The 21,076-nt window shown below is 31.1% G+C and overlaps 1 protein-coding gene across 3 annotated transcripts in view; it reads right to left on the bottom strand.

Annotated features, from left to right (window-relative positions):
- Window positions 1-17,595, bottom strand: part of Npl4 (nuclear protein localization 4) — an 82,254-nt gene extending 64,659 nt beyond the window's left edge. Inside the window, exons 1-7 of one of the 3 annotated variants that reach the window (XM_036375944.2) lie at window positions 17,340-17,595; window positions 15,104-15,247; window positions 14,951-15,040; window positions 14,547-14,713; window positions 13,935-14,463; window positions 13,651-13,849; window positions 13,430-13,590 (exon numbers count right to left, since the gene is read on the bottom strand). In XM_036375944.2, the coding sequence (XP_036231837.2) occupies window positions 13,430-13,590; window positions 13,651-13,849; window positions 13,935-14,463; window positions 14,547-14,713; window positions 14,951-15,040; window positions 15,104-15,247; window positions 17,340-17,369 (1,320 nt within the window). In that variant the 5' untranslated portion in view covers window positions 17,370-17,595. The other 2 variants (XM_070109328.1, XM_036375943.2) reach the window with 2 other exon arrangements.
- Window positions 17,596-21,076: the final 3,481 nt, after the last annotated feature.

The raw sequence follows: 21,076 nt of genomic DNA, 5'->3' as shown, positions 1-21,076 counted from the left end.
AACTTTAACAGAAATCGCTGATAGCGCTATTAGATATATAACCGGATACTTAACCGATAGTTTACACACGTCATAAGAGTTTCGATTAGAATTGGGCCTTAAGAAACTCATAAAAACTTTAACTTTTAGGCCAAAGTGAAATATAGAGTTATTTAACGGACTTCGTGTGACTTGATCCAAACCCTTTATAACTTTGGCTCAATTTTCGAGCAATTTAACCAAATATTGTTATAAATAAGAAAGACAACACTGTCAGCCGTTCTTTCCGGCGCAAATGATTTTACTGACAATAGACTACAACGAAGAAAATTTCAGAGACTATTAAAAATGTCGCCGCATCATTGAATTTAAGTACACTAATTTGCGTTGGGTTTTGAAAATTTAAAATTTTTCTGCTGTGTGTTTTTGAACACAATTTAAAATATTTTTTAACTCATTAAATCGAAATAAGTATGGGCTGTAGACGGTTAATTACAGCAAAGAACATTTTTTTTATTATATTATTTTTTCTTTTTTGTTTTTTGTAATTTTAATCTTAACTCGAAACGTTGGTTAGAAATTAGTAGTATGTATATAAGTTAAAATACCTACTATAAAAAATGTACAACTTGGAATGAAACAGAGAATACAATTGACTCAGAACTGCGAGCGATAATCTTTTTATAAAGTTATGGCATGATTATAGATGAAGCATTTTTAAAAGCAAACACGTAAAAATAAACTTAACTTAAACTTAAACGCTGCAAAGGAGCAGTACTATAAATGTATATGATAGGTTTCTAAATGTACTTAATTAAATGTGGAATTATTATTTGTATCTAATTCTTTTCCTCTTAAATGCTCAAAAATTTAATCAACGAAATTAGCTGCCAATAAAATATGAACGAATTTCAAGGCTTTTTAGAAAACTTATTACAATTACGGCACATTTAAGCACTTAAGTTTTTTTAACCCATTTTTTTTCTCTTTGGTATTTTTTGTTTTATATTTATTAAGAAAACAAACTCTTTGGCATTTTAAGCAGTATTCATATATGAACTCGTGCGTTAAAATGCAGATTTCGTACATTAAAAACGTATTTTAATTACAACTGATGCATAATCTATTGACATATCCATAATTACAAAGAATTTGAGTTAACAAAAGAGAGAGTTAAACACCTTGCGACACGTACTAAGAACTTCGCTAGAAGAACAGAAATAACTTAAACTATTCACGAATATATAATTGATATTCCCTTAATGAAGTAAAGCAACAAATTGAACGTTTAAAATTAGAGAAGCGAGAAAACTTAAATTATATGCGCTTAGATTGAATTACTTTCGAAATTTACACAAGTAATTTTTAATACACAGAAAAGTGTGTGAACTTAAAATATGTATTTATCAAACGAAATTATTATTAATTGAATTATTTATTTAAACGACTTGAAATGAAGTAGATATCAAGAGAATAGTGGAAATTATAGACAATTACAACAAAAGCTTACAAGTAAAAATTGTATGTATGTATTCGTAACGATTTGACTTAGCAAAAAGCAAAAGCGTAAAAAACACAAAACGAAAACATAAAAATAAACAAAGAATAAAAAAAAATATTAATAAATGGAAAAGAATGTATAAACAGCAAAGAAAAATTACGCTTTAAATGTTGTGTGATTACATCTTAAGACAATTAACTAATTAATTGCATAATTTTACTATACGTCGTTTCAAATAAGTAAAAAAGCTAAAAATTCAATTAAATCAAATACAAATGCTATTTATTAACTCTATGTATTTAGGGAGCATATAATTGTTTTCATATGTAGTAGCCGATTTGTTTTTTACTTAGCCATAAGGTGACAAAAATCGTGTGAAATCGAAAAAGGTGCTTATGCGCATTTGTGAAAGGTTGGTGGAAATGATAAGTTGGTGAAAATATTTTCAAAAACTTATTTATACTTTCTTCTATTTAAATATTGTACAACAGTTTCTATGTCTCTTTCTAGCATTATCTAGAACTCGTCTTAAATGTCTAAAAGCTTCGTAGTTCAAGTCGCTTTTCAAGTCCGTAAAGCGCGTTGACGTCCTATATGACGAATACTTCAGCTCAAATTAAACTGAAACTCCATCTGGCATTACAAAGGACCAGTAGGTCTATGGATAGTGTCATAGTCGGCCAGTACAACCTAACCTATTTAAATACAAAATTTTACTAAATGCAGCATTGCTCGCTTAATTCTACATATTTTTTTGCCATAAATCGAGGAGATAGATAACTCGTTTTAATTTTTTTGAAAAGTACATTTGATGGATCAAAATTTTTAGCAAATAGATTGTTAAACAATTTACATTTTACATTTACTATCAACTGGAGAAAGGTGAGGTTATGCCCAGGGTTCGAATTTTTAATTCATAAATTTTGGACTAAAAATTAAATTTTCAACAACTTATAGAAAATCTAATTTTTAATTCGAAATTTAAAATTTTTTAATTCCGATCTAGGGATTAGGATTAGATTTTTAATTTTTATTTCAACACGTTTGGGATTAAAAATTAATAAATAAAATTTTTATTGTTCACTATTTCATTTGATAGAAAAAAATTTTAATTTAATGGTAAAAATTTTAAATTTATTTTTTTAACTCACAATCAGAATTAGAAATGATAAAATATAAATCGTTTAAATGTGTAAGTTTGCCGACTAGTGCTCTAGAGTATTGAAGATGTTGGCTCTGTGTGAGCTCTAGTTTAAGACGTTACATGAGTTTAACGAGCTCAAGAAATCGATTTTTTTATTATATTATTTAATTCTATAACATCTATAGAACATTCTTCTAAATGCTCTTGCTTTTCTTAGTCAGAAAAATATGCGTATATGTTCTGTTTGCTTGGACCAGATGTTCATTTCGATGAGTTTTACCTTTGAAAATAACATACTAAAATGTTAAATCGGTAGCTGAAATAGTTTTTGAGTCACAGTCTTTTATGGTTTAGCAGTTTAGTTTATCTCTATCTAACGCGTTTTTTCTCAAATTTTCGATTTATCGGAGACAAATGATCCGAACTTTCGTTGTTCTGCATATAGCTCTACATACGAATATCTACCAGTCCTTTGCAGACTTTTATTTTGGGAAAAATTCAACTTTTTTTAAATTGTTGGCGTGTCGACAATTTTTAATTATTATAGCCGTTTGACATTTTACGGACAATATCTTCTTAAAGTAAAACTCGGATTTGTCATTCAGAAAGATGAGTGATGCTGTGAGGTGATTATTTTTGCGAATTCGATGACTCGTTTCATATTATTATTACATGTGCCAAAGTTGATTGCGAAAATTATTTTCTTTGAAAAGGCATATCTAGCCAAATTTATTAAATGAGTTGCTGTATTGTTCACTTCAAGTAAAATTTCAAAAATTTAAATAAACGCGGAACATTGTAAACGTTTCGCAAAAGCACATAAGCGCCTGAGTACAGAAATTTAATAGGCATAAAAAAGGAAAAACATGGCAACACGCTTTACATGTACAATAAAAACCAAACAAGTTTTAACTTAAGTAGATAAACATACATGCATATACATACATATATACGCATGTAAACGCATAGGTTAGAAAAATGATAAGTCGCTAATAACTTTAACTTCCGTTTGAGAAAACAATAAATAACAATGCCGTTCCATACTTTTTATCATTATGTAGCATTAAAGTAGCAACAAAAGCAAAAGCGAAAAACAAGCCTAAAATACGAATAACATACATACATATGTACATATGCATAGTATATATGCATTAGCTTGTAAGAGAGAAATATTTTTGCAAAAGTGAAATGTTGAAAGCCAAGTGCTGAAGCAAGAACTCAGCGCCAAAATGTTAGTGACGAAAAAAATGTGACGACATAAGTAAAAGCCGTTAAAATACGATTTTAGCTTTCAAAAAAATACCTAAATAATGGATACAGTATATTCACATATATACTATAGGTATATATATGGTATAGTACATACAAGCAAACAAACAAACGCGTCTACAAATGACAAATGGGAATGCATACACAAGTACCTTCGGTTTAGGAACCTCAAAATCAATAAACAAAACTATGATAAATAAAATAAAAAAACAAAATAATAGAAGCAAATACAAACACAAAGTTCATAAAGCAAATATACATACATAAATACATATATACATGCAAACACAAATAGTTGTAACACATAGATACAGGCATAGAAGTAGTAACAAAAAGAGTGGTAAACTTAAACCAACTAAGCGTGTGATTGCGAAACTCAAAATTTAGCCAAATCAAACCAATTAAATAATAAAATTACAAAAAAAATTTAACCAAAAGCAAAATTTCGCAAGAAATGAGAACTTTAAGCCAACACAGTGCAGCGCAGCACCTTAAAGTGTCTTTAGCATGTTGAGAATTTTTTTGTTTGATAGCATATGACAAGCGATGTGTAATAATTGAAAGAAAACGCGAAATTGTGGCAACGTCAAAATTTTCAAACAATTATATGGTGTTAAACTAAAAAGTGCATATATATTTTTTAGGCATTGAGATGCGCATAATACACAACGGTCACAAAGAATAAACATACACAAGCATATAAATGTGTTTTGTGAAAATATTATAATAAATAAGAAATAATAATTAATCGATGTTTTAGCTTTAAGAGCAGTGAAAGACAATTTGGAAATACTTTGAATTTACAAGTATCGCATCTACATACTTACTAGCATAAACTTGGCTACAAACAAACAGATCCTTAGAAAATTACTAATATATAAATTGAAGAAGCGAAAAATAGAAATAATATATAAATATACATAAACACACATATGAAGAAAAAGAAAAATAAGAAATGCGTATATATAAAAATACTAAAAAATATATATGTATATATAATATAAAGCCTAGCGATGTTTTAAATTCGATGTTTTAAATATATGTGTCTGTTTATGTAACTATTTAAAGAAGTCAATAGGAACAAAAAATTAACAAAAAATTAAACAATTAAAAAATATTAAATGTAAACGTTGCTTTAAAAAATATATATTATACATACATATGCATACATACATATTTACGAATTTAACAAAAAAAGAAATAAATGTGAAAATATCTGCATGCATACATAACATGAATGCATTTTTAGCAAACATTTCAAGACTTGCTTAAAAATTCGATTTAAAACTGCGCAAAAATTGCTGTTCAACTAATAATTCGTGTGATTTTTTTTTTCGCAAAAATAACTGTTGTTACTCGATTCAACTTGGCAATTTGACAGTCTATGAGCACATGCAGAACTTGAGAGCGACTTAAGGCAAGTTCAAGAGTGTTTTATGTGATGTCATAACATAAAACAATCTTGAACTTGGAATTTAAATTATTTGACATTGGATATGAGCAAAATGGGCCCAACAAGCAATTTTTCATATTTAACATAACTGTTTCATTTTAGCAACTTAAAAATGTAATATAAGAAAAATTCAAAAAAATTTCTACTTAGTCGTACGACTGATATTTCAGAAACTGACATATAGTTAAAATGAAGTTTGCTCAATTTTGTTATAAGAGTGATTAATCTCAAAGCAAATAATATAGAAGCATCAAGAATAAATATGACATATTATATTTAAAGACAATCAGTCGTTAAGAAAACGAATCAAGAAGGTAGATTAGAGTTGAAACTAGCTCGATTAAAGAAAAAACTTTTCGCCAAGACCTTCAATATATCAACAACAAGTATTCAGGAGCTTCTCGTATAACTAAAAGTAAACAAGAAAAAACGTTAACTTCAACTGCACCAATGCTTTAATACAGTTCACAGCTGTATTTTGTATAGCATAAAAGGGTATAAAAACAGCTTTATTCTAATTTTAAAATGGCAAAATATGCTATATAGTTGTCCGATCTGAAAAATTTCGTCGGATTGCCAAATTTGGTGAAGATATCTCGTTAACTGAAAAAGTTTTCCATACAAGCACCTAATTCCGATCGTTCAGTTTGTATGGCAGCTATGTGATATAATGATCAGATCTGAAAAATTTCTCTAAATGTTGTAGCGCTGCTTTAGACAATAATTCATGCCAAATTTCGTGAAGATATCTTCACATATAAAAAAGTTTTTCATACAAGAACTTAATTCTGATCGTTCGGTTCCGACAAATGAGCCGCTTCTTGGGATAAAAAGAACGTGAACAAAATTTCAGAAGGATATCTCAAAAACTGAAGGACCAGTGCACGTATATACAGCAGGACGGGTGGACGAATGAATATACATATATAGAATTTATAGGGTCTGAGACGTTGCCTTTGGGTATTACAAACATTGTATCAAACTTAATATCCCCTAGGTATAAAAAGGGTATTAAGGCGCGATACGCCGGAATTAGCGTCCACACATTATAATGATTGTACTAAAGTAGCTTTTAGTTACTCAGGTTCAAGATCAGTTATGTTAAAAAGTATTTCGACTAGCAATGAAAGTACGTGTTTTGGGAGAAAATGAGAGTTATTGCTCAACATAATCTCCATCTACAGTAATGCATTTGTCATCACTGTACTCTAACATTTCGATACTAACTCGATAATGTGACGCCTTAAAAGTAGGCGAATGTTTCCATCTCTAACTCCTAACTACTTAACTAATATATGTATCTTCTCCTAATATATTGAAAACTATAACTAAGTTCACAGCGTACTTTCTTCAATTTATCAATCGTATCACTGGCTGACTCAGCCAATGAGTTCAAAAAACCTCGATGGGTGACGTACGCAAGAATTTTTCATTTCTAAACATTTTTTAATGATATAACATTCGTGTTTCCAGAACTGAAAATGTGCTATGAGTTCTAGCAGAACATATGATATCAACATGCGGATAAAACAGCATGGATATGTCCGCTGTGCAATTTTCACTTTATAAAAATTTAAGATGAACAAACCAAAGAAGAGCGCTATTTATTTATTTATGTATGTATGCAGTAAAATACGAAAAAAAAATTGTTTAGCAAAAAAAAAAACGATATAGATAAATAACAACTGAAAAGTTATACCAAATAATATGTGTATGTATATAATACAAAAAAGTTTAAAAATAAATTTCGTTCGAAGGAAAAATAAAAATATAAAGAGTATTTAAAAAGTCTACGTCTATATATTAAAATTGTTACGTATTACTATTTATATAAAAAACAAATTTATAACTTAAAACATAAATTTTACATTTTCGAATTAAATTATATTTCTTTGCGTATTTTAAAGATTCTACAAATTGAAAATATGAAAAATTCGATATTTATACATATGTATGTAGCACAACGACGCTACAGACGAAGCACTACAAAAATTAGAAAAACCAAAAGAAATAACTTTATCAAATAAATATGTATTATGTAGTACGTTATACACTTATAAAGACTTACTACTTAAGCTATGCGCGATATACACACATACATATAAACGTACACATATATAGATTGTTTAACATTCGATTTTGTTGAACTAACACATGCATATTCATGAAAACCACATACATACATACATACACACAAATATACAACAAAAAAACACAAGCGAAAAATCGACCCGAAATATGGCAGCGCGGAATACAGTAAATTGACATGTTTATAAAAGCTTTATGCGTTTAACCGTACAACAACCTTTTGAAACTAAAAAACAAAAAAAAACAAATAAAAGGAGGGCCACAAAAAACTTAAGTAAGGAGAAAGCTTATTATTAGCGTACAAAAATGTCACAAACGTGTGTTGAGCGCAATGGAGGATAATAAAAACGTTCAAAATACACAATTTGCCAATGGGGGTATTCATAGGGCAATGCAAATAACTTTAAAAATAATTATTGCATAAAAGCTGCCAACACTTTCATAGGGAAACCAAATAAAAGCCATAAAATAAATACGTAAGTGCAACCCAAACCGAAAGCTGTTATTTAGCAAAAATTAAGCAACGTTAATCTTCACATAGCAAACATAAATGACGCACTGTGAATACCTCTAATGTGTTAATTTGTTCGCTCTCTCGAAAACGCAATGTTGCAGCAGAATTTTAACAATAAAATTTTACAAAATTGTGTTCAGTCAAACGAGTAGTGTAATAAAACAATTTGCAAACATAAAATGTGTTCACGAGTTTCGTCATAACGGCAAAACTGCCATGAAAGGCCAGCGAAATTTCCTCAAAAATTGTTAGAATCGCTAAAAGTGCGCTCCCACAAATAATTTTACTTATTCTCGTAAAGAATAGCTAGGAAGTCTCTATTCAAATGATATATATTTCAACAAACGAGTATTCGATAGTAGCGTTATGCTGGTTGCGCGCGGTTAAATAGGTCCGGACAGTAGAAATGATTTTTATCGATAATTTTTATGAGTAGAAAGGAGCCGAGGATTGCTTTGGAGAACGCAAAGGTAGCGTAAAAACTGGTGGTTTTATTAATCGTTAAAAATTGGGTTAAAACGGTACGGTTTTATCGATTTATCGACGAAGTTACATAAATAGATTTTCAACTAAGATTGTGGTAGTGGTGAATTAATAGAAATTCAAACACAATACTTGCCAGACGAAAATGCGGTTGAATACTTCTTATTGAGTAGGGCATTTGCTACTTTGAAAAACCATTTTACCAAGAGTGATGACTAAATTTAGTTATTTTAAAATGTTGCGAGCGTACATAGACTCAGAGCGCCTGAAAGTTTATATTTCCTGTCAATACAAAATAGGTTAGCATAACCCAACTTAATATATGCTGTCTTCGATTCGTCAAGCGTTACTCTCTAGCTAATCGAACAAATTCTAGCAGATGCTCAAACCCTACGCTAACACGTCTTCTGACGCATGCGCAATAGTGTTATGATTCTTGCTTAGTGGAGTAATTGCTTTTTTCGCGTTAAAAATATGTTGCTGTAACCCTCTATTTTTGTTTTCTACAAATTAATATTATTGATTTGAAGTCTTATGTTTTAAAAATACAATGACAATAATTTGTAACAATAGTAAAACTCAACTAAAATATTATAAACTTGAAGATGTGGCTATACCACTTAATCAGGTGTCCGCATACTCTTTTGTACGAATTCAACTTAATAACTTTGTTGTTGCTTTTACATGTAATTTTATTGACAAGAGAGCAGAAGCGAGCAGCGAAATAACGAATTGAAGACAGCTATAATAATCGAAGGTTAGAAGGTTTAATAAAAAATTTTACAAAGTATGCTATGTATGGTATTTAGTGAGCGCTAATTTGGATAAAATTAAAATCTTAATTAAATACATAAACGTGACCTGCCAAAGTAGAGGGAGCATTTCATAAACGTTTCAGATAGTCCTGTATTTGGTCAGTTAGCAGATTTTATACAATAAAGCGTATAGAGTAAAAATGCTAATTGACTCAATTAATAATAGTGTTCTCAGTTGAATTTTGCGAACTTTTTTCTGTGTGAACCATTTAAAAATATCGATTGTTCTAGTATTGAAAAGCAACAACACTTCAAAGTAATAACAATTAACGAATTTCTCAATTAAATTGAGTGCTAAATAAATATTAAATATTATTAAAAAAAAAACAGCAACAGTCCACATAGGCAGCATCAGAGAGAGAGAGAGAGAGAAAGTGTGTTTTTTGAGGGTTATCAAGTGTACACAAATCTAATGAAAAGAAAATCAAACAGAACATGTAATCAAGTACCACCAAAGCCGCCATAAAAATGTATAAATAATATTTACAAATTTTCCACTCGAAAACTTACAGGTATAAACCATTATAGTTTTTCTTCAACGACTTAGATTTATTACCTACGGTTATACTAAAATCTAGCACTCGAAAGCGGAATACATACTAATATAAAGTAATTAAACAAGCAAAAAGCGGTATTTTTGTGACTAAATTCAGCCCACCCATTAACTCTTTAAGTGACAACGTTCTTTCCAAAAAAAAAAAAAAAAAACATATTTAAATATATAAACAAGATCTAAGCTATAAGCTTTAAATATTTTTTTTTAAGTTTAATGTTATGAAGTTAAGTACAAAACTAAAATTTTCAACAAACAGCGCCGATATATGAATATTTTTGTTGAAAAATACCAGAAAATGAAAAATATATGTACAAATTATTACGTCGGTTTGGTAGAAAAAGTGCTTTGATATAACTTTTAATATATATTTACGAGTAGTTTGAAACATTTTGTTAAATTATCTTACGCTTTTAAAAAAAATATATATATTAATAATTTCAATGCCTACTTTGCCACTCCGAACTGGAAATGCTTTAAATGTTTTCCAAAAACTCTATTGAAAAGTAATTGTTAAAGAATACTAATTATGTCAAAAATAATATAATTACAAAAAAGGCATATCCAATTATCCAATGTAAAGCATAAAGCAGTGTTAATTGTATTTAAATGTCTATTATATTCAATGTTAGCATTGTGAAATTTAATAAACATATTTATGAGTAAAACAGCATTTGAATGAATGGAAAGTTTAGGATACAGAGTGTGGCAGGAAATTCGTGATTTCAAAAAGAAATTCATATTGAATTTAAGCAAACCCAAAAGTGGATTAGAACATTATGAAATGGACAATCCCAGAGCGCAGATATTTTGGTACAAAGTGAATAAAATCTTAAAAAAAAAACAAAGCCAAAAAAAAAAAAAAAAAATAAGTGTAATGCAAAATAGAAAATAAAAAATAAAATAAAGACATTACTGAATACTTTAAACAAAAACATAAAATACGAAAAGAAAATCATAATCGAAAATATTGTACTTGATTTAGCTATATTTAATTACGTAAATTATTATTATATTACGAAAAAAATGTAATCTTTAAAGTATCATTGGTAGTCTTTTTTGTTTTTCGAAATTCATAACAGACTGCGAATAAAGTTCAAAAGTTCAAAAGTTCATTCTGTACATTCCTCTTACTTCATTTATGATTTAGATTCACAAGAATAATTAAGAAATGTGTGTACTTAAATATAAAATGATTAGTTTTAAAAATTATTTATTCTTTAGCTCATGGGGAAAACGTAAATTGAGTTCCACATTAAGTATAAAAATGCGTTAATGTATTACATATGATAATGAACAGAAATTATTGTTGGATGTTAAACGCTGATAAGTTAATGTGAGCATGCAGCAAAATATAAAATATATTATTAATAATAAATATCGAAAAAAAAACTAAATGAAATTGTATGAAAAGGAATATGTTATTAAATGTTTATGAATAAATGGGCAGGAAGCGAAACGTCTTTTAATGGGTGGGGAAACTTGAGTGACGAAATTTTCAAAATCCTCCTAAATTGAGTCAATAAATCAATCTTTTTAAATCGAAAAATTAACGCACAACAAATCTGACAACAAATTGAGAGAAATGAATTTATATATATTTATCTCAATTTAAGAATAAACCCACTATACCGATGCATTTTCGAATAATAAACGAATTATCTGCTATTAATCGATTTATCAGGAAAGACTCGAGCTATTGAAAAGTTACCGATAAATAAATCGATTTATCAGGAAACACTCGACCTATCGCAAAATAATCGGATTAGCAAAAATAATCAAACTATGGGGAAAATAATAGAAAAAAACCAAGTATTGGAAAAATAATCGAATTATTGGGAAACATTAGAGTTATCAAAAATAATCGGGAGCACAAGTTAACGAAACATGTAGGAATTATCAAAATTAATCGAATTTTCGAGCTACCGAACGAATGAATTCATCGAAATATACGAGTTATCGAAAAATTAATCGAATCATCGAAAACAAAATCGAACTATCCAAATATAATCGATATAACGGAAAATTATTTATGTATCGAAAAAAACCATTTTTCGCAAAAAATGGATTTATCTGATCGTATACGTAGTATCGATAAATAAGCGACTAATCGGAAAAATATCGAAAATTTAAGTAAAATGATACACAACCAAAAATTATCGGACGAAAGAAAATTGAAATAACAAAGCTAATAATTAAAAGATATGCGGGAAATAATCTGTATTCGAAATTTATCGAAAAATATTTGCAAACAGAAGATATAATGGAAACTTTGAAATACACTTGAATCAGTAACTTCAAACGTAATGTGAACAAAACACTGAACTCGACAATATTGTTGAGATGGAGACTACAGAGTATTAAAGAATGTATGAAATTGAAAATTGGAACGTTCTTAACCCAATATCGAGCTTCTCTGCACACTTTGTTTTCAATTTTTCGAAAATAACAAATTGGGAAGTGTTGCTTGCTTTACAAGTAGTTGATAAACGTAATGATTGTCGTTCCAAAAAGCACTTTTTGTTGAGAACTCAAGTATGATTTTTTAGTATCAAACTAAAATGTTTACAGGATTGTTCCAGTTCGGTTATTATTTACAACGAAATATTCGAAAGCGAGATTAACTGTAAGATATGAAAAAATGTAGGATCAGCCTTGGCAACAATTGACTGAGTGGGAAATTTAAGAACTAAGTCGCCTTTCGAAAACGTTTGCAAAAATCTTTAACCACAATTGTCTTAATACCATGACAACTGAAGATGAGTCCGTCCTTGGAGATTCAGCTCACGAATTATGGACTGGAAATATAACCTAGGATTGAGCTATATGACTATATGATTAATAGTGATGTGATGAATGGCGGTTACCTTGGTACGATAATATTCTTCGAACGGAAGTAACGGAGGAAGAGGCTCAAGTGCTGTGAATAGCGTTTACTTCACTCAACATATTTTACAGGAATATATTTATAATAATTTGTGCCTGTTTGTAGTTGATCGTGTCTTTCATATGTGGTACGTATAATCGAATCGCATCAGTGTATTTAAGGAGACCCTTCACAGGTGCATTTCTTATAGCATAAAAAGTCTTTGTTTTGATTTTGATCGGTCAGTTTGTATGGCAGCTATATGCTATAATTGTTCAATCTAAGCAATTTCTTCGTAGACTGTACCGTTTTCTTAAACAAAGTTCTGTAATTTCGTGAAGATATATCGTCAAATAAAAAAGAAGAAGAAGAGAAAAGAAGTTTCCATATAAGAACATGTATTTGATCGTAGAGTTTGTATGTCATCTATATGCTATAGTGGTCGGATATTGGTTATGATAAATAAGCAGCTTCTTACGGAGAAAAAGACGTGTGCTAAGTTTAGATCGATACCTCAATAACTCAGGGACTAGTTCGCATATATACACACAAAGGGGCATGGCTAAATCGATTTTGCTCATCGTGCTGATCATTCACATAGTTTTTTATAGGGTCTCTGACAGCTTCTGAAGCAATTCGTAATTATTATAGATGTAGAGAAAATGATGTGGGAAAGCATATATTTTTTATGTTTTAAGCTATTTTCTTTATAGCTTTTCATAAAGATTTTATTATAGTAGAATACCAAGAAATATTTGACTCACCTTATAATACACGTCTGGAACATATTGTTTATCTGTTGATTCACGTACATAACCCAATTCGGGTGCATCTTTGGTGGGTATTAAGCAATTGTCACGCACCAAAGCCATGCATTGAGCTGATACAGCATATCCCTCTGTATGCACTTGCTTGCTGCTATCGCCTGAAACAAAATATCACAATAATTAAGCATTTTAATTAATTTCGAATATAATACGCTTACCTGTTACACACACTGTAACGAATTTCGAGCCAAAGTAACCACTAGAGCCATATTTGCATGCATTCGGGTGGCGATTTTGCAGTTCACCCGCGGTGATGCACTCCTGCGCAGTGAGGAAATGCGTCTCAATGCCACGTAAGTGCTTGACACTACCAACAGCTGGATCATCGGTAATGAGATCAGTGAAAATCCAACCAACCTGTTCAAAGTATACAAAACAAAATGAAGGAAAAACATTGTAATTCAAGCACATAATTGGTAATAAGAAAGACGATGTTTCTCACTTTCTTTAAACCCAAAGCCTGCGCCAACTCATCCACCTCAGCAGCTGCTTCGTCGTCCAACAATCGAATCGAGTCACGTGTCGATTCCTGTGGCGGCTCGTAAATGGCCGCCACAGTTGCACGTATACCAAGTGGCACATCGGCATGTACCTCATAGGTACCATATAGGTAACCCATTCTCTGATGAGCTGTTGTACGCCAATAGTCGAGAAAACGCTCAATTATTGTTGGATTCTCGAACATTATATTATCAACATGTCGATAAATTTGACGATTTAGCGTTACAGCCGATGGCTGACATTTGGAACAGATACCCTTGGGCCATGGAGGATGCTCACGACAGCCTGGCTTTATGCGGCAATTGATATCATCGAAAGCGACATACTTGCCACGATCAATGCCCGACTTTTGTTTGCGTATATATGAATGGAAAGACAAATGTTTGATCTTTTGCTCCTTCAGATAGTTATCATCGTACGGTTCAAGTGGTGAGCAATGCACACAACGACCATTGGCATTGTGACGACAGCTAGCGTGAAGAGAATAAATAATTTAATTATGAAAAATTTACTTCTTTTTTTTTTTTGAATATGTGTTAAAATTTCAACTTACAGTTTGGCATCACGTGGACGTTCTATTAAGCCATCTATTTTGGCTAACGTTTGATCCACTTCATCTTCCATGACGGCGGTAGATGGCTGAAATAATTTCGTGCTGCTTGCTGCCGTTAAATTAACGCTCGAAGTCTCAAAATCATCAATGGCTGTGGTGCTAGTACGCTGGTGGATGGATAAAAATGTCGATAAAATAATTGACTTTTATGTAAATATCGATGAGTGTATATACGACTCTATGTATTAGTATTAAGAGATAGGCATATGTACTTGTGGGATAAGACGCTTATCGGAAGAGTGGTTATCATTAATCGAACATTAGGGTAAAGGCGCTCTCCATTAAAACTAGTGCTATTGTCTTACAATTTAAATATGCCATAAATATCTGAATTAGCAACTTACACGAATCGATCCACCAGCTATTTTCTTTAGAAACAGCATGTCACCATGTTTAAGACAGTTGCCAATTTTCTGCGACTGACTAGAATGCAACTGCAATGTTCATAAAATCTTCAATTAGTACGCAAACAGACTAATTAGATTTGAAAAGCCTACCTCTGTAAGAAAATTGCGCTCCTTGAAGAGTCCGAAGCCGTCAACTTTGAGATTGTGATGCACCATTTCGAAGAGCTCCTTTAAGTTAGCTTTCGGCGAAATCTCGATACGTTTTATGCCTTCAGCGGACTGCACGCGTATCAACTGGAGGAAGGAAGAAGAAAATGTGTTTAATCAAAATTTGCGATAATTTATTATACATATTATTTTTCAATTAATAAGTTGCATATTTTTATGTAGGTATGTAGAGAAGTTTGCTTTACTCTTTAGTAGTTTCATTTGTATTTTGATTTTATGTTTTTCTTTATTTTATTTTTATTTTTTTGTTTTTGGTTTTCTAATCTGTCTGTCTTCTTTGTCTACTAAATAAATTTAGAATGCATGCCAAATATTCAAGTTCATTTTAGCGACTTTGTAATTGGCCATTTCCGAATAAACTGTGCGACACGTGGGTACTAAAGGATTGTATTATAAAGGAAACGTCATCGTTATGGAGTATTTGCAGATTCTTTATTTCCATTTGTTTTCTTACCGACTGTTTACAGAGCAGCATTAGCTTATGGCGCACAAAAGCATATACCACATTCCGTTTGCGATACAATAATGATTCCAATTCGATTATCGACATTTTTAAACGATTTCAAATATTTTTTTCTTTTTTTTTGGAATTTTTTTAACTCTTTTACAAACTTAATTTATGCATACTTTTAGGTAGGCCAATTATGGGGAGTTTGTCGCGCGTAGAAGTACCTTACTGGTACTTTTAAAATAGACGATTTTTTATTGCAATGGCACTTGTTGATATTGCTAACGGCTGCTGCACACTGAATGCATTTTATGTGGTGTGCTGCGCATTTGGCTAAATATAAGGAACTTATAACAAAATAACACAATTGGTTTTTTGTAGTTTTATACCCTGAATAAGGTATATTAAGATGTTTGTAACATGTACATATATGTATAAATGATCGGCGTAAGAAGCTGAGTAGTTTAAGCTATGTCAGTCTGTTCTATTGTGTATACGCGAAATAGTCGCATAGTTTTTGAGATATCGTTTTGAAATTTTACCTTTGTCTTTTGTCTCCAAGAAGCTGCTTATCCAAACAACTATAGCATATACTACACAAAGACCTTAGGCTATAAAAAATTTACCTGTGAATGGTATTATAGCTTCGACACAATTAAAGTTAACGTTTTTTCTTGTTAAGATCTCCTAATCACCTGAATTGGTACAATTTTTTAATTTAGCTTTTAACGTGTTCGGGAGTTGGAATTTACTGCAGAGTTTAAATTGTTTTTAGAAAAAATAAATAAAAAGGTTGACCCTTTTTTTATAGCGCTTAGTGTTTTGAAAATCGTACTCGAAATACTTATTACATATAAATTGCATTTATAGATAGGTTTAAATGTTATTTTAGAAAATTTCATTAAACTTGTGACACAGTGTCATTTGCCATTAATTGCTTGCAAGTTCAAAGACGCGCGTTATTTTTACCGAAATTTTCTCTTTCCTTTATATGCATATATTATATTGCGTATATTGTGTAGGTGCAAGTGAGCAATAGTGGGTGGGTGGGTGAGTGAAGCAAGCGTATAGCTACGCTTCGTGTATCCAAATAGGTTCAACACAACAGTTTGCCAAATTTTAACACTGATTTTCCACACTTATGTATGCGAATATATAGTTAATACTTTTGTTTATTGCCTTCTTATTTTTCGAAGATGCTACCTGGTTGCCCGTCAGTCTGCCGGCCATTACTTTACCACTGTGACGACTTGTGTACATACATATTATTATCTGTGATAACTTTATTGATGTTGTTTGTGTTTTACAGCTGTATGAATGCTGTTGAGGATGAATTCGTGTTGTGCCGGCTTTTTTCTATTGACTTTTTTGATTTTTGCCGGCATTAACCGGCTGCAAATAGCATTTAAAGCAGACATACAAAAATAGTAAATGATTTACACGTACATATATGAGAAATATTCGATTTTATTTCAACTATTTCAAATTGGGAAATGTTTCCTTCACTTTATCTAATTTTGATAATTTATACATATACATAAATATGTATGTGCGCACAGCAGCTATAACTGCTTACCGGCTACAGCGTATCTTTGGCCAAAGTATCCTTTTATTTCAAAACAATGCAATACTATGCAGATCAACACAATAAGAAAACAAAACATTTACGAAACAAACCAGAAATCACAAACGTATAAAAACAAAACTTACAATTTTATCGCCAACGCTTGAGTTCGACATTTTCACACACAATGTTAGCTTGAATTACTGAATTTTTTCGCTTGATTATGCGCTCGTCTTATTCATCTATCGGACAAAAGCTTTACGCAGGAAACTCCAAATACTCTATAAACACCGCAGAGCGACAGACAAAGGAGAATTGTGTCAGAAATAAAATATATCAAATGCACCACAAAAAAATCGCAAATTCACGACCACGGGCACGGACAACTGTCATTTATTTTCTTGCTGTCAAAAAATTTACTTCATAACGCAGGGCTGCCAACTCTCAAAAATATAATATGGTTGTTATCTTTACTACTATTGTCAGTAACTACTAGTAACTATGCAAGTCAATATCCTTACACAATAGTTACAAAATCATTACTTACCATTATTCTGAATATCTGTTTTCCCCTAACAACTGCTTTAATAAAGTCTAATGTGTTTTGGTTGTATTGAATATAAACTTATAGTAGCGTAGACACCACCATACATTTTATGATTTTCGGCTATCTTACAAATAGTGGGTTTGTAGCTGTACTATGTGCTGCCGGTTAATCAACAATTTCTTGCGTTGCCAACTATGATTATTCGGAAATTTAAAAATGCATTCAGATATGATGAAGAGTTCCGTTTTTTTTTAATTTAAAATTAATTTTTTTAATACATATACATACATATATTATCTAATTCACTTACATACGTATTAATATGTGTATTTGTTCTTTCGGCTTGAAATTACTATTGTAGTACAGCGTTAAAAATTATGAATAAACATTATACTTCTGTATTGAAAATCATTTATTATAAATTTACATGAGTATGTATGTGTGTATTCCACATTTCTGCACGCGATTAAATTAAATACCAATATTGTCAATAATAAATTAGTTTTTTTCAACTTTTTTTAGCAATATATTGAGCACAGCAGAGAGTAATTAGGGTCAATGTTTCGAAATTTCGGCCGCGAAAAATGTTTTCTATTCTTGATTAATGTTAGGAAGCATTTAAACACGGACATTACTTAGTATATATGTATATGTATTTTTTTACTTAGCGTGCGGTTAGTTACATAATTAGGGTCATCGTGTTTTATATTTGGTTGTCAAGAGTTTTTATGATTTCCACAATAATTTGTAGGAAAATGAGGTTAAGTAACGGTGTTATTCGATTATACTTGTACAAATGTACATATATGGGTCTATAACTATGTCCATGCGTGCGGTGTTATTTTTCAAAATTTTAACGTTTTTTTTTTCGTTTTTATTTATTTATAATCGCTCATTTTATTTATTTATAATTTAGAAGTTTATAATACAGCACATCTTTCTGATTCCACCAAGTACAGAGCATTACCTTAGCGTCAGGGATATTTGGCTGTGCCGTTGATTGGACTCGTTGAACAGGTATCGCCTGTGAATTTTTATGTTTAGAGTTGTCGTAATGAATCCATTTCTCATCACCAATCATAATCCGATGCAAAAACGATTTTTCGTAGCGTTCAAGCAGCATTTCTGACATACAAAATCATCTTTCAAAGTCTCTTGACTGCAATTCAGTTGACAGCCAATTGTCATGCTTTTGAATGTATCTAAACGTTTGGAAAAGGCTGCTTGAATGACTCACAAAATTTCAGTGAAGTCTTCTTGTGTTTGGCAACAATCTGCATCGCGCAATGCATCCAGTTTATCGCTTCAAACTTTTTAGCCGTCCACGACGTTCTTTGTCTTCCAAGCCGAAATCATCGCTTTTAAATTATGCACACCATTTAATAGAGTTATATATAAGCTCCTTTAAAGAGATTGCGAATACTAACTTAAACCGTCTTACGCAAAGTGACTTGATATCGCGAGACTGCGGACGAATTTTCTTGTTATTTTTAGTTTAGTTATTATAACTTTGTAGAGCTCTGGTTAGATTGACGGCGAGGAGTTTGAAAGGATGATGAAGGGAAATATGAATATATTTAATTAGAGATTACTTCAGCTCACATGCATCTTTAAATTTCATTACCCCACATTTAACTTTGAACCTGATTCATATGATGATTAAAAACTTACCAGTTAAGATTTTCTTAGGAATAACAAACCCAAACGGACATGAGAAGAATCAACAATCTCTTAAAGAGAGATTTCCAATAAGCCAATAGCTTTATGCTTAAGCAGATCATGTTGTGGTGTGCATTGTGAAACCAACAACAATTTAGTGATTTGTAATTCTAAAAGGCTAATGGTCAACTCAAGAGCTTTTAGTGAAAGCCGCTTATTGGTTATGAGCACCAAAAAGCAATGCAGAGCACTACAACAAGCTCGCATTGTCAACTACTAAATTTTTGCGTACAGCTTACACACACACATAGGGCCTACATGGTATATATATGTATGCATAGTGGCCGAATGACTTTTCACCAAATATTTAAAATCAATATTTTGACTGTTTTTATGTAAACAGTATAATACATATTATATATTTAAAATACATATTATATATCGATAAATATCTCTATTTTATATTGTTTTGCATTCAAAAATGCAAATAAATAATAATAGAATAAATAGTACAAATAGAAAGTGGTGTGTGTATGTGTGTGTATAACCTCAACGAAAGAATGCTTAGACTCGGCCATTTGCGTATGTTCGAGTGATAATCATATTTTATTTCTCATCTTATTTGTTGGCACTCCCACTACCCCCCTTTAATAAGAGCCTTCACCTGTTTTAGTTCTTTTGGATCAATTTGGAGAGACATGTTTGTACAGCTCGACATTCAAAAAATTTCTACATACGATGTTAACATATTATACCCAGAGTGATATAAGTTATAGTGTTCATAATACATAACTACATCTTTCGCAAAATCTTTTGCTCTTACTAACATCCAAAGAGGTCCAAAGTAGCACTAGTTGACATCAGCTAGGATGCTAAAGAATTTTACAAACATGGAAACATCTGCTTGGACAGTGAATAAATCCGATAAGACATCTCTTCAGGTTCTCACGAAAAATATCGGCGATTTCGACAAATGAGTAGCTTCTTGGAGAAAAAAGGACGTGTGCAAAATTTCAGATCGATATCTCAAAGACTGAAGTACAAGTTGGCGTATGTACAGACAGACGGACAGACAGACTTGGCTAAATCTGCTCAGCTCGTCATGCTGATCAATTATATACATATCTATATATGTATTTTATAGGATATCCGCGTTTCCTTCTGGGTGTTACATACTTCGTGGCAAACTTAATATACCTTGTTCGGGGTGCAAAAATCGTAACCTGTGCTAAACAGTGAAAAAATAATAGCTATGCTGATCAGAGGACTATATAATTGCGGACTATTTTTTCTACCACAGAAAGTATTAAATACGGTAGTAGCCTGTGGTAGCAGAACAAAAGGGAGGCTTCTTTTTCAGGTATTTACTTGAGTTATTCCACCAGTTATCAATATGTGACCTCTGATTATATTTACAACTTTTTAAGTTTTTTCCGTATTTTTAATTTCAAACCACATTGCGTAATAGTAAAGCACGCTCATACGAACAATAAATTGCCGAAGAAGCTGAACGTAAGCCTGTGACACTAATACTATATACAAATGTACAAAATACTCGATTTTTATGCAAAGCAACTTGCCCCTTCTACACGCTTTCGCAATCAATTTAATCTAATTTATTATGCAACCGAAAGGTGTGCGATATTTTTGCATAAAACAAGCTTATGCCAGCAGAGA

This window comes from Bactrocera oleae, chromosome 2 (genome assembly GCF_042242935.1).
Source record: "Bactrocera oleae isolate idBacOlea1 chromosome 2, idBacOlea1, whole genome shotgun sequence".
NCBI lineage: Eukaryota > Metazoa > Arthropoda > Insecta > Diptera > Tephritidae > Bactrocera > Bactrocera oleae.
This window is presented reverse-complemented; position numbering and strand designations above follow the sequence as displayed.